The sequence below is a fragment of the Dipodomys merriami genome, unplaced genomic scaffold (genome assembly GCF_024711535.1).
Source record: "Dipodomys merriami isolate MVZ:Mamm:240054 unplaced genomic scaffold, mDipMer1.0.p SCAF_345, whole genome shotgun sequence".
Taxonomy (NCBI): Eukaryota; Metazoa; Chordata; class Mammalia; order Rodentia; family Heteromyidae; genus Dipodomys; species Dipodomys merriami.
The window spans coordinates 889154-902016 of NW_027204993.1; the positions used below are offsets into that span (position 1 = coordinate 889154).

The 12863-nt window shown below is 56.3% G+C and overlaps 1 protein-coding gene across 1 annotated transcript; it reads left to right on the forward strand.

Moving 5' to 3' along the window:
* Positions 1-7132: 7132 nt before the first annotated feature.
* LOC138803642 (uncharacterized) lies at positions 7133-12576 on the forward strand. Its single transcript, XM_069987688.1, has 5 exons — positions 7133-7363; positions 9659-9888; positions 10291-10381; positions 11464-11663; positions 11952-12576. The coding sequence occupies exons 1-5, from the start codon at positions 7267-7269 to the stop codon at positions 12042-12044; spliced, it is 711 nt and encodes a 236-aa protein (XP_069843789.1). The 5' UTR covers positions 7133-7266; the 3' UTR covers positions 12045-12576.
* Positions 12577-12863: the final 287 nt, after the last annotated feature.

Genomic DNA, 12863 nt, shown 5'->3' on the forward strand with positions numbered 1-12863 from the left:
ACCGGTGCCCAGCAACTTCTGGGTTTTGAGTGGTTCATTGGAGACACGAGTCTCAGGGGAACTTGCCCGCCCAGGCTGGCTTCGAACTGTGATCCTCGGGTCTCAGCTTCCTGAGTAGCTGGGATTACCAGTACCAGGCCTCTTTTTTTCTTTTCTTTTCTTTTTTTTGCCAGTCCTGGAACTCGAACTCAGGGCCTGGGCGCTGTCCCTGAGCTTCTCTGGCTCCAGGCTGGTGCTCTACCACTTGAGCCACAGCACCACTTCTGGCTTTTTCTGTGTCTGTGGTACTGGGGAATCGAACCCAGGGCTTCATGCATGCTAGGTGAGCACTCTACCACTGAGCCACCTGCCCAGCCGCCCATTTTTTTTAACATTGGATAACTATGGCTTCATTACAATCAGACAAAATTATCCATACAAGATCTGGGGTACCAGTGGCTCCCCCCTGTCATCCTAGCTACTCAGGAGACTGAGATCTGAGGATCCTGGTTCAAAGCCAGCCTGGGCAGGAAAGTCCAGGAGACTCTGGTCTCCCATGAACCACCAGAAAACCAGAAGTAGCGCTGTGGCTCAAATGGTAGAGCGCTGGCCTTGAGCTGAAGAGCTGAGGGACAGCACCCAGGCACTGAGTTCAAGACCCCTTAATTCCAAATCCCAGCTTGAATTTCCTCTAAACTTTGGTATAAACATCTGGAGAGAGAGAGAGTTTCCTTGGAGAAAAGAGCCTCCCCAACTTCTCCCGTCCAGGCTGGCCTCCAACCACGATCCTCAGATCTCAGCCTCCCGACTAGCTGGGATTACAGGCGTGAGCCACGGTGCCCTGCCCCAGGCCATGTGCCTTTCTTTGGTCCGGCAGAAGTCAAAGAGTGTTCCAGGGGACCCCCAAGCCCCCTTGCGTGGCAGAGGTCCTGGGAGGCCCCTGTGCGCCCCGCAGTGTCCCCGTCCCAGACGGTTTTCTCCAGGAAGGCAGGCCCAGCTGGAGGATCAGGGAAAGGTGGTATCTTGTCTAGACCCAAACACTGGAGAAAGTGCTTTTCTTGAAATTGCAGGGTGAGGCATCTGGTCACGAGAAGTGGCGCTGTGGTTCAAGTGGTAGAGCGCCAGCCTTGGGCAGAAAAAGTTCAGGGACAAAACTTAGGCCCTGAGTTCAAGGACCAATCCTGGGTCTTGAACTCAGAGCCTGGGCTTTGTCTCTGGGCCTTTGGCTCATGGCTGGCCCTTGACCATGTGAGCCACAGCTCCGCTTCCGGCTTTTTGGTGTTAAGGAGCGATTGGGGGGTCTCATAGACGTTCCTGCTCAGGCTGGGTTCAAACTGTGATCCTCCAATGTCGGCCTCCTGAGAGAGCCAGGCTTTCAGGCCTCCAGCGCCCCCTAGCGGCCTCTTCCTTTATGTTTTTCCCTTTAGAATTCAAATGCAGCAGGTGCTAGCACCCAGACTGGGCTTGGTGCTCCCCAAGTTCAAACCCCACCCTAATCTCCTTTATCTCCCCCCCCCAACTCCATGCCTCCAGCCTGCCCAGCAAACCAACTTCCACACCAAAGAACAACAGTGCCCAGAATATAACTGGAAAGAATCGCAGAGGACGGGCTGGGAGGGTGGGTGGCTCAGTGGTAGAGCGCTCGCCTCGCATGCATGAAGCCCCGGGTTCGATTCCTCAGCACCACACACGCAGAAAGAGCCGGAAGTGGCGCTGTGGCTCACGTGGTAGAGCACCAGGCTGGAGCCAAAGCAGCTCAGGGACAGCGCCCAGGCCCCGAGTTCAAGCCCCAGGACTGGCAAAAAATAAAATAAGGGAGCCAGCCTCTCTCTGCAGTTTCGGAGCCTTGGGTCTGGGCATGAAGGGTTCATTAATATTTTAGTCATTTCAGCTAGCCCTAGGAGGAAGCTTGTAACTTCCTCCCTCCATCTTGTTTTCTGTCTCAGGAGAGCTAAACACCACCATGACACCAGGACCCGACCCTATGTCCCCCCCAAACCCCAGCCCACCCCCCTGCATCCTGGGCTGGGTCTCTGGTTTCAATCTTTAGAAGCTCTGTGCCTCTGTTTACCCAATTGAAGCCCCCAGGGCAGGGAGGGGGGCCCTCAGCCCTTCCTCCACCTCTAATGAGTTTAGCTCTTATAAAACTCCTCCAGACAAATCCATGTTCCCAGGGCATAGAAGGCTCCGGATACCTTTCTTCCCCACCACCCCCTTTCTAAAATAAAAGTCCCCCCCTTTCTACTCAGGAGGCTGAGATCTAGAGGATCCAAGTTAGAGGCCAGTTTGGGCCAGAAAGCCCCTGGGACTCTTGTTGTTGGTTTTGTTGGGCCTAGGGCTTGAACTCAGGGCCTGGGCGCTGTCCCTGAGCTCTTTTGCTCAAGGCTGACGCTCTACCACGTGAACCACCCTGTCACCTCTGGTTTTTGAGTGGTTCACTGGAGATCAGAGTCTCACGGACTTTCCTGCCCCAGCTGGCTTTGAACCTGAGAAGCTACGATTATGGGCGTGAACCACCCGAAGCGCAGCTTCTGAAACTCTTATCTCAGTCTTTAGCTGGTGCTCCACCGCCTGAGCCAGACCTCCCACCCCAGGCGGGAGTTTTGATTCGAGATTTCCTCCTCCCTCCTCCCCCCAGAGCAACCATTTCCCTTTTCCTGTTTCGTTACATTTTCAGTTTGAGTTTTTAGTCTCGCACTGGGACTCCATCCTATGTGGGCGCTCTACCATCTGAGCCAGGCCTCCAACCCCCTTCATTGGTTTTGACTTGTGTTTGAACCTTAACAACAGTCAAATTGGCTTTTTAAAGATTCATCTCAAGTCTGGGCCGGTGGCTCAGGGGTAGAGCGCCAGCCTGGATCCAAAGAAGCTCAGGGACAGCGCCCAGGCCCTGAGTTCAAGCCCCAGGACTGGCAATTAGAGAGAAATGTCTCCCAGACTTCCTGCCCTGGGCTGGTTTCGAACCTGAGATCTGAGGACAGATCTCCACCTCCTGAGCAGCTGGGGATGGCAGATGTGAGCCCCCAGCCTGCACCCGGGCCCCACCCCCTTTCCCTCACCCCCCCACCCCTCCCCACCCCACAGTTGATTGACAGCTGGGGCGGGGCCTTCACGGCAGAGAAGAATCCAATCACAAATGGGAGCCGCCTAGCACCCGGGTAGAAAGTAGAAAAGGAGCCCAAAGGAAATTTCAGATGAAAAAGGAGGGAGGGGGAGAGGGAGGGAGGGGGGCGGAGAGAAATGTATTTTCCTGGGCCTTTCATTTAGGGAGGATTCTTCTACTAGGGAGTAAAAGCAACCTTCCAGAAGAGTCCACACCCTTTCTCGGGCTGCCAGGTGGCTTGGGTTTTAATCCTGTCATCCTGAGAATGAGCAGAGCCTGGGAAATGGGCTCAGCGGTGGTTTAAATAGGAAAGACCACGCCAGCCACAGGTCTGTTGAGCCTGCTGGGCTCTTCGCGTTGGCTTTTTCAGGGGTGCGTAATTTTCCCCTGGCTGTGTTTGGATTCATCAACCTGCTCATGGAGCCCTCAGATGCACCCCACGAGGAAACCCCGAGCTCCCTGGCCGAGGAAGAGCGCTCCCCGAGTGGGACAGGTGAGCCACGCAGTGTCCCCCCCGAATCTCCAGGGCTTTGGGGGTGCAGAGGCCGCCCTCAATTTTGCCACCGATTCTGCTGCTTTCCTTGAGAAGCCAGAGGAGGGTCTGGGGTGTGGCTGCATCCCAAGGAAGAGGGAGGGGGGGAGACATGCTGGGATTTCGGGGTTCAGCATCCGTTTCTGGGGTGGAGGAAAGACTTTACACTTTTTCCAGTGACCTCTAACCCCCCAGGAAACCTTCCCAGATCTGTAGGCTAAAGGCAGGCGTGACGAGTGTGGGCCAGAGACTAGAGATGGCATCCCAACCCTAATGCTTCTCTCCCTGTCCCTGGCAGAGGCCTCTCAGGCCCTCCCCGAGTCCTCGCAGTCCTTGGTAAGACGGCTTCAAAGGCTGACCCTGACCTCGGGGCCCGAAGCCCCAGCCCAGGCCCCCAGCACCAGGAGGGAGAGGCTGTCACCACGGGCCAGGCCCCGGAGAAGGCTGTCTCAGCGCAGGGCCAGGCTGGAAGGCCTGAGATCCGTCCTGCAGGACTCCTACCCCCGCACGAGACGCGTAAGTGTGCAAGCAAGCGTGCAACATCATGCATTCATGTACCCACTCATTCCTTCATTAATACCATGAGAGAGAGAGACACAGTCTCCCAGGGCCTGGACCTTGTCCCTGATCAGCTTTGCTCAAGGCTGGTGCTCTACCACGTGAGCCAGGGCCCCACTTCCAGCTTTTTGCTGGTTCACTGGAAATAAGAGTCTCATCGACTTTCCTGCCTGCCCTGCTCCTCCCCCCCCCCCCCCCGCAGGCTGGCTTTGAACCCCGATCCTCAGATCTTAGCCTCCGGAGTAGCTGGGATGGCAGGCGTACGCTACGGCACCCGGTCGGAATGACATGATCTAGGTGTCTGTCCACACATCTAGTGTATGGAGTGGCTCTGATCCGATTGAATTCTGAATGTTTTCTTGTTTTTTTCTTAAGCTTAATAAAGGAACTGGACAAGGACTTCCAGCTACCCAGGTAAATGGGGTTTTCTGTCCTCCATCTATGGGGAGGGTGGGGGTGGATTTGAACTCAGGACCTTGTGTTTTCCTAGTTGCTGGTGCTCCACCACTTGAGCCACACACCAACAACCCTGATTTTTTTTGGTTGATCATGTGGGCTTGAACTCTGGGCCTAGGTGCTGTCCCTGATTTTAAGAAAGGGTTTTGGTCTCTGGCCACGTACTTCAGATCCTCAGGTTTTCGCTGGGATTATAGGCGTGCACTACCACGCCCAGCCGCTCAAGCGGCTAGTTTACTATAAACATGGAGATTACAGAGATTTTGGGGGAGGAGTCCTGTATCACACTCAATTCATTCTGTTCTATTTCTTCTATTTCTTTCAGAATGAAGATAAAACATTCAGATGTCCCTGTTCCTTCTGCTTGACCTATAACTGGGACCCTTCGGAAAATGCTAGAATAGGGATGGATTATGGGGAAGAGGTCAACTACTAGGGGGTCAATTATGTGCTGAGATAATTAAATACATACGGCCTGTGCATGAAGTTATTGAATGCTACCATCCACTGACCGGAATTTTGAATATTCTGTATATTAGGTGATTCAGTAATTTAATTTTTCCTTTGTGTGTGTGTGTGTTTGCATGCGTGTGCACACACATGCTATTTCTGAGGCTTGAACTCAGGCCCTGAGCACTGTCCATTAACTTTTTATACTCAGTGCTGGTATTTTACCTCTTAAACCACAGCTCCACCTCTGGTTTTTTTGAGTAGTTTTCTTCCCTCAGGCTGGCCTTGAACGGTGATCCTCAGATCTCAGCCTCCTGAGTAGCTGGGATTACAGGCAGGAGCTGTTGGCTCTTCCCAGCTTTGCCTTTTCTTTTCTTGGCTGGTGGATTTTGCCATCTGCCTCAATGGCAGTAATTTGCACAAAAAAAAAAAAACACCAAAAACCTGTTTTTATATGTATCAATGATCGATTCCATTTTCTCTTTGGACCTAAAGAAGCAATAATGGATTTTTTTCTAGTTTTCTATTTTACAAGCTTAAAGTCTGTAAGATGCAGTAGAGTATTTGGCATTGGGTAATAATTAGAAATGACAAATCTTTGAGCTGTAATAAAAACAGATTTTGATGTGTAATGATCAGTAGCACATGTATATAGAAGGGCCTTATTAAAATTGATTTCTTGGAAAATAATAAAACCATGTTTGTTTTTCTGGGTGTTTACCTGCTCCATCTTGTAGATCACCAATGGGATTCGAACTCAGCCTTATGTTTGTGTGTGTCTGTGTCTGCCGGTCTTGGGGCTTGAACTCAGGACCTGAGTATTGTCCCTGAGCTTTATTGCTCAGGCTGGGTGCTCTACCACTTGAATCACATCCCCACTTCTGGAGATCAGAGTCCAGGAGTCTCTGGCCTGGGGAAACCTTGATCCTCAGATCTCAGCCTTGTGAGGATCTGGGATGACAGGCGAGATCCACCCGTGGCTGGCCAGCTTTAAATTAAAAACAAATGTGCTCATGGGTGGCACTCTACCACTTGAGCCACGCCTCCACTGAGGGTTTTTGGCTAGTTCATCAGAGAGAAAAGTCTTAGGGACTCATCTGCCTCTTGGTGCTCAAGGTGCTCTACCACCTGAGCCACAGCAGCACTTCTGGTTTTCTGATAGTTCAGTGACGATCAGAGTCTCGCAGACTTTCCTGCCCAGGCTGGCTTCGAACCTGCAATGCTCAGATCTCAGCCTCCTGAAGGAGTAGCTGGGAAGGCCAGCGCCAGTTGTTTTCTATTCTTCCTTGGGAGGAACTAGATCTGCAGATCTGTGTGTTGACCTTTTCAGTCAGTGAAGAAAAAGCTGGGTTTTGTTGTTGTTTTCTATTCTCTCCCAAGATAAATTTCAGCTCACCAATCTCTATCCTGTTCTGGGAGTGGAACGGGGTCCCCAGATCCCCCACCAACCAAATCCCCACACGACCCCTGGAGGGAGGGAGGGCCTGGGACACATTTCCCCCCTGTTGATTAGAGAGAAGATTCATTCATTCATTCAAATAAGTAGAGCCAAGGCCCCAGGCCCGGCCGCCTCGCCACGCCCCCTGCCGCCTCGCCACGCCCCCTGCCGCCTCGCCCCCCCCCCCCCGGCCTCGCCACGCCCCCTGCCATCTCGTCCCCGGCCTCCTCGCCACGCCCCCGGCCGCCTCGCCACGCCCCCAGCCGCCTCGCCACGCCCCCTGCCTTCTCGTCCCCGGCTGCCTCGCCACGCCCCCGGCCGCCTCGCCACGCCCCCTGTCTCGCCACGCCCCCTGCCATCTCGTCCCCGGCCCCCTCGCCACGCCCCCAGCCGCCTCGCCACGCCCCCGGCCGCCTCGCCACGCCCCCTGTCTCGCCACGCCCCCTGCCTTCTCGTCCCCGGCCGCCTCGCCACGCCCCCGGCCGCCTCGCCACGCCCCCGGCCGCCCCTCATTAGCATTCAAATCCCCCGGATGAGGCTGACCGCCCGCCTGCCGCGGCCCTGCTCTGATTGGCCAGGTCTCGTATTCAAATTAGCCGGGCCGGGCGGCCTGGGGCGCCGCGGCCGGCGGAAGCCCGCGCTCGGGCCCCGCCCCGGCCCCGCCCCCCGGCGAAGCTTCCAGGCGCGCGGCCGGCTTTTTCCGGACTGCATACTTTTCCCGAGCTTCGCCCGAGCAGCCGCGTCGCCGCCATGGACCCCGCGGACGCCTTCGACCCCAGCGCCGGCGCCGACCTGATGGCCGAGGCCGAGGAGGACGCGGAGGAGGAGGAGGCCCGGGGCGGGCCCGGTGAGCCGGGGGGCCTGGGGAGGGGGTCGGGGGGGGATCTGGGCCTTCTCCCCCATCTCCAGGCCTTGGGGGGGGATCTGGGCCTTCTCCCCCATCTCCAGGCGTGGGGGGGATCTGGGCCTTTGGGGGGGATCTGGGCCTTCTCCCCATCTCTAGGCCTGGAGGGGGGTCTGGGCCTTCCCCCCATCTCCAGGCCTTGGGGGGGGGATCTGGGCCTTTGAGGGGGATCTGGGCCTTCCCCCCATCTCCAGGCCTTGGGGGGGGGGGGTCTGGGCCTTCTCCCCCATCTCCAGGCCTTGGGGGGGGTCTGGGCCTTTGGGGGGGATCTGGGCCTTCTCCCCATCTCCAGGCCTTGGGGGGGGATCTGGGCCTTCTCCCCCATCTCCAGGCCTTGGGGGGGGGATCTGGGCCTTCTCCCCCATCTCCAGGCGTGGGGGGCGATCTGGGCCTTTGGGGGGGATCTGGGCCTTCTCCCCATCTCTAGGCCTGGAGGGGGGTCTGGGCCTTCCCCCCATCTCCAGGCCTTGGGGGGGGTCTGGGCCTTCTCCCCCATCTCCAGGCCTTGGGGGGGGGTCTGGGCCTTCTCCCCCATCTCCAGGCCTTGGGGGGGGTCTGGGCCTTCTCCCCCATCTCCAGGCCTTGGGGGGGGTCTGGGCCTTCCCCCCATCTCCAGGCCTTGGGGGGGGGTCTGGGCCTTCCCCCCATCTCCAGGCCTTGGGGGGGGTCTGGGCCTTTCCCCCATCTCCAGGCCTTGTGGGGGGCTCTGGGCCTTCTCCCCCATCTCCAGGGCTGGGAGGGGGAGTCTGGGCCTGGGGGGGTGTCTGGGCCTTCTCCCCATCTCCAGGGCTTCAGGGGTGGGGGCTGGACCTCTCCCCATCTACATGGATTTGGGGAGTTTCTAGGCCTTCCCCCCCCAATTCCCAGGACTTGGGGAGGGGGGTTCTCGGCCTTCTCATCTCCAGGCCTGGGGAAGGCGGTGGGCCTAGGCCTTCCCTTCACGTCCAGGGCTTGGAGGTGTCTAGGATCCTTCTCCCCCTCTCCAGGTCTGGGGGTGTGACGGGGATCTGGGCTTTCCCTCCCTCATCTCCAGGGTTTTGGGGAAGGGGGAATCCTAGGTCTTCCCTCCCTCATCTCCATGGACTTGGGGGTGTCTGGGCCTTCCCTCCCCCATCTCCATGGACTTGGGGGTGTCTGGGCCTTCCCTCCCCCATCTCCATGGACTTGGGGGTGTCTGGGCCTTCCCTCCCCCATCTCCATGGACTTGGGGGTGTCTGGGCCTTCGGGGGGGGGGGCGGGGTCCATGGAGGCCCGGATGTGGGCCTGTGCTTTGCAGCGCAGTTATAAGGAGGCCTAGAGAGTGAGTGGATCCAGACTAGAAACTAGGGGGGGGGATCCAAAGGGGAAGACAAAGAGGGGGAACAGGTGAATTGCATCAGGGGGTTCACCGCCTGGGGGGGCATTAAGGATGGAAGATGGGCAGTGGGGGATGGTGAACTCCACAGCAGCAGTGTGGGGGAGGGGGAAGGAGGAGGCTGTTTTATCTTTTGTTTTCTGTCCTCGACCTTGGAGTCTGAGCTGGGCCTGGGCGCTGCCCCTGAGCCTTGGCTCAAGGCTGGCGCTCCCCTCCCTGAGCCACAGCGCCACTTCCAGCTTTTTCTATGATTCACTGGAGATCAGAGTCTCACAGACTTTCCTGCCCGGGCTGGCCTTGAACCGCGATCCTCAGACCTCAGCCTCCTGAGTCGCTGGGATGACAGGTGGGCGCCACCGCGCTCGGCTTCTTTTTTTTCTCCACATAACAAGGACAGTTCATATTAGTTGATCTTTTTCCCCCCTTGGCTTTTTTTTCTTTTTCCTCCGAAAATTACTGCAAATCACAGTCTCGTGGACTTTCTTTCCTGCCCAGGCTGGACTTGAACCCAGATCCTCAGCTCTCAGCCTCTTGAGTAGCTAGGATTACAGGCGTGAGCCACCACAGCCCAGCCTGCTGTGCAATCTTCATTCAACCTAAAACATGGGTGAGATCTCTTCAGTGAACAGGGGGGAAAAAAAGGCAGAGAGTGCAGTTTATTGCCATTTACAAAGGCCTCAGCTTCTGCCTTGATTTCCCCATACTGAAGGCAGTCACTGATCCTGATTTCCAGTGATCTCCACTCCTAAGAACCCTTCCCATCAGCCACTGCTCGGCAGGCTAAACACAGTCCTGACGAGCGTAGGCCAGAGACTTGAGATGATGCATCGATGCAAGTGGTTCTCCATTTCCCCCTTGCAGAAATCCCTCTCCTTCTCTTCCAGAATCCTCTGAAGCCCTAGCCACGGACCTGCAACGCTTGACGCTGAACCCCAGCACCAGCTTCCCTTCTCCTAGGCCAGAAATTCCACCCCAGGCCCCTGGCCTGAGGCTCTTACCACCGGTCGACCCCGCCTTTCCCAAGGCCGGCATCCGGAGAGTGATCTTGGAGCAGAAGAAGAAGCTGGCACACTTGAGATCCATCCTCAAAAACAGATACTCGCAGATACAAGGGGTAAGTAAGTGTGCACGTGCTCCTGGCCTCTGCCCAACCCTGGCGTGCAGGAGCTAAACCATGCTGGTATCGCACGCCTGTAATCCCTGTTCCTCACAAGGCTGCTATTGTGAGGATCAGTTCAAAGCCAGCCAGGCAGGAAAGTCCTGGAGACTCAGATCCAGTGAACTCTACCGAAAAGCTGGAAGTGGAGCTCACAGCCTTGGGCATAAAAAGCTCAGGGACAGTGCCTAGGCCCCAAGTTCGAGCCTCACAACTGACCAAACCACATACAGAAAAATAAAACCCAAACCCAAGTCTTTCCATGGCTTGGCTTAGCTGGAGCTCCAGCACTTAGGCTTTTTCTGGAGTGTGTAATATTCCTAGGAATCTTGGAGCCAATTCCTTGTTTCTCCCGAGCAGCTCCTGGAGGATCCCACCGAAGCGCTGCCCGGACCCTCCCACCAGGCCATCTCTCCGATGTCCCCCAAGGACAATGCCCCTCAGGGACCAGGTGAGCCCCTCCAGCCTCCCCAGCTCAGGGCGGTGGAGGTCCAAGGCCGCAAAGAAGAAGAGGGTGCGAATTGCATGAGGTTTGCTGTGCTACATGCAACATCCAAGGCCAGTTTGGGAGAAAGGAAATGACAAAACTCCCCGCGACCCGCTTCATAGCCTTGTCTGATCAGTGCTGAGCCGTCCACAATTCACAGACAAGGAAGCTCAGAACTGCACTTAGCCTGGTGCTCTACCGCTTGGACCGTGTCTCCAGTCCGTATTTGGCTAGCGTTTTGTTTTTCTGTGGAGATAAGGTTCTTTCTGGGCTGTGAGCCAGGATCCTCAGCGCGCAGCCTCCTTGAGTAGCTGGGATTACAGGTGTGAGCCACCCTGCCAAGTCCAGTCCACGCTGCGAGGTTACTTTGCAGGTTTCCCTGAGACCCTTCATGCTGTAGTCTTTAATTTTTTTTTAATTGTGAAAATAGGGGTTACAATTACAAAGAGCAAGGTAATGGGTACTTTTATTATCGAGCATTGTGGCCTCCTCCTTTGTTTCCCCTCCCCCGCCCGAGTCTTTAAGTCTGTGATGGGATTACAGGCAGGCGCTACGAAGCCTGGCTAATACTTAACTCTTTGACCTTTATTTTGTTGTTGCTTCCGCCTGAGGGGCCCCCCCCACCAACCCAGGCCTCCAGATCTCAGCCTAAGATTACAAGGAAGAGCTCCAGTGCCAGGTTTCTTTATTTTAAAGCCAGGCTTGGCTGCGCAGTGCTCTATGCTTTAGCCGAACCCCTTCCCCAATTCCCATCATTTGGTATGTATGCCAGCTCGCGGGCTTGAACTCAGGGCCTGGCCAGAGTTCAGGTTCTAGGACAGACAGCCAAAAGAAAAATCCATAGAGTCCAGGAGTCTCATTGGCATTTACGAGCGGTTTGCGTCCGCCTCGGCACCCCCTTATTTGAGAGAAGACAGCGGCCACCTCTCAGGCCTCCTCCTTGGCATCTGCGGTGGTGGAGCAGGCTGCAGGCAGGCCCGACGAGCGTGGGCCGGCCACTTGAGATGGGGCCCCTCCCACGCATGGCTTCCCCCCTTGCCTTCCAGCGGTGCCCTGCCCGCGCCGGCCTCTCACGGAGTTCTCCAGGAGCGTGGTCGCCTTGTTCCGAAGCTTCGTGCTCCAGAGCCAGCTGCACAACGCCGCCCGCGGCGGCCGGCTGGACCTGCTGGCCCAGAGCCAGAGTGCCCGGGAGGCCGCGGCCGCCCGGCGCAGGCGCAGGACGCCGGCCAGCTGGCGGTCCTCCCCGGTGAGTTCCCGGGCCAGCCCGTGCATCATTCATTCAGTCATTCATTCATTCAGCGGGCAGCCCTGGGGCTCTTCACTCAGGGCTGGTGCTCTGCCACCTGAGCCACAGCTCCACTTTGGCTTCTCTGGTCTGCCTCTCTCACTCCTCCATCCTCAGCCCTCATGCGGCCGGGATTACAGGCGTGCGCGTCCACCCCCAGCCCTTCACAAGGCTGGCGCCCCAAATCCTCAGGCTGGCTCCGTTTTGCACTGCCGGATCTCAGTGACTGTGTCCCCTCGTTTCTTGCAGGTGAAGGAAAGGCCCTTCCGCTGCACCTGCAGTTACTGTCTGGCTAACGACGAGGATCCTTCGGGGAATGGGGAGAAGGGCCAAGAGGGCTAGGGCGGTGATTGACACCTGTCAATCACGCTCGTGGATTGGCACACTCCGCCTGGACGGTCAGAGGCGCCGATCCAACTACAAAGCACGCCTTTTATAAGCTGAGGATTTTGGAGATCTTTTGTATACTGGGTCGGGGTTTTCTAGTTGCTGGGTCATTGGGGTTTTTTGGTTCTCCTTTGGTTTTTTTCTTCAATTCTTACTGTTAGAAAGGGGAGTTGATTTCTTTTTGGGGGGGGCAATGCCCCCCTTCCCTCTCTCCCAATTTTTCCCTCCCATCCCACGTTTTCTTCTTTCTTTAGCGTGGTCCCCGGGGTCGGATCTTTTTCTAGGTGAACGCCACTCGCCACTTTGTTGGCTAAGGTCTAGGAGAGATAGAATACTCACATGAAGACCACGGACACCCTACTGGGTAATCACATAACAATGCCTGACTTAGTTTCTGGTTTTCAAAGGTTTTGAGCTTGAACAATAAATACAGATTTTTTTGACGTTAGTGTCATTTTCAGTAGCAAATAAACGCATAAGGAAATGATTGAACCGGATCCTTGGATTGGTTATTTTCTAAACACAGGTGGAAAGCGGAGACTAGGAATGTGGCCTTAGTGACCTCGCGTGCAGGAAGCCCTGGGTTCGATTCCTCAGCACCACAGACACAGACAAAGCCAGAGGTGGTGCTGTGGCTCAAGTGGTAGCGCGCCAGCCTTGAGCCAAAGTTCAAGCCCCAGGACTGGCCAAAAAAGTGTATGTGAGAGAGAGAAAGAGCACCAGTACCAGGATTTGAACTCAGAACCTTACATTTTGGCTGGCTTTTTCAATTGA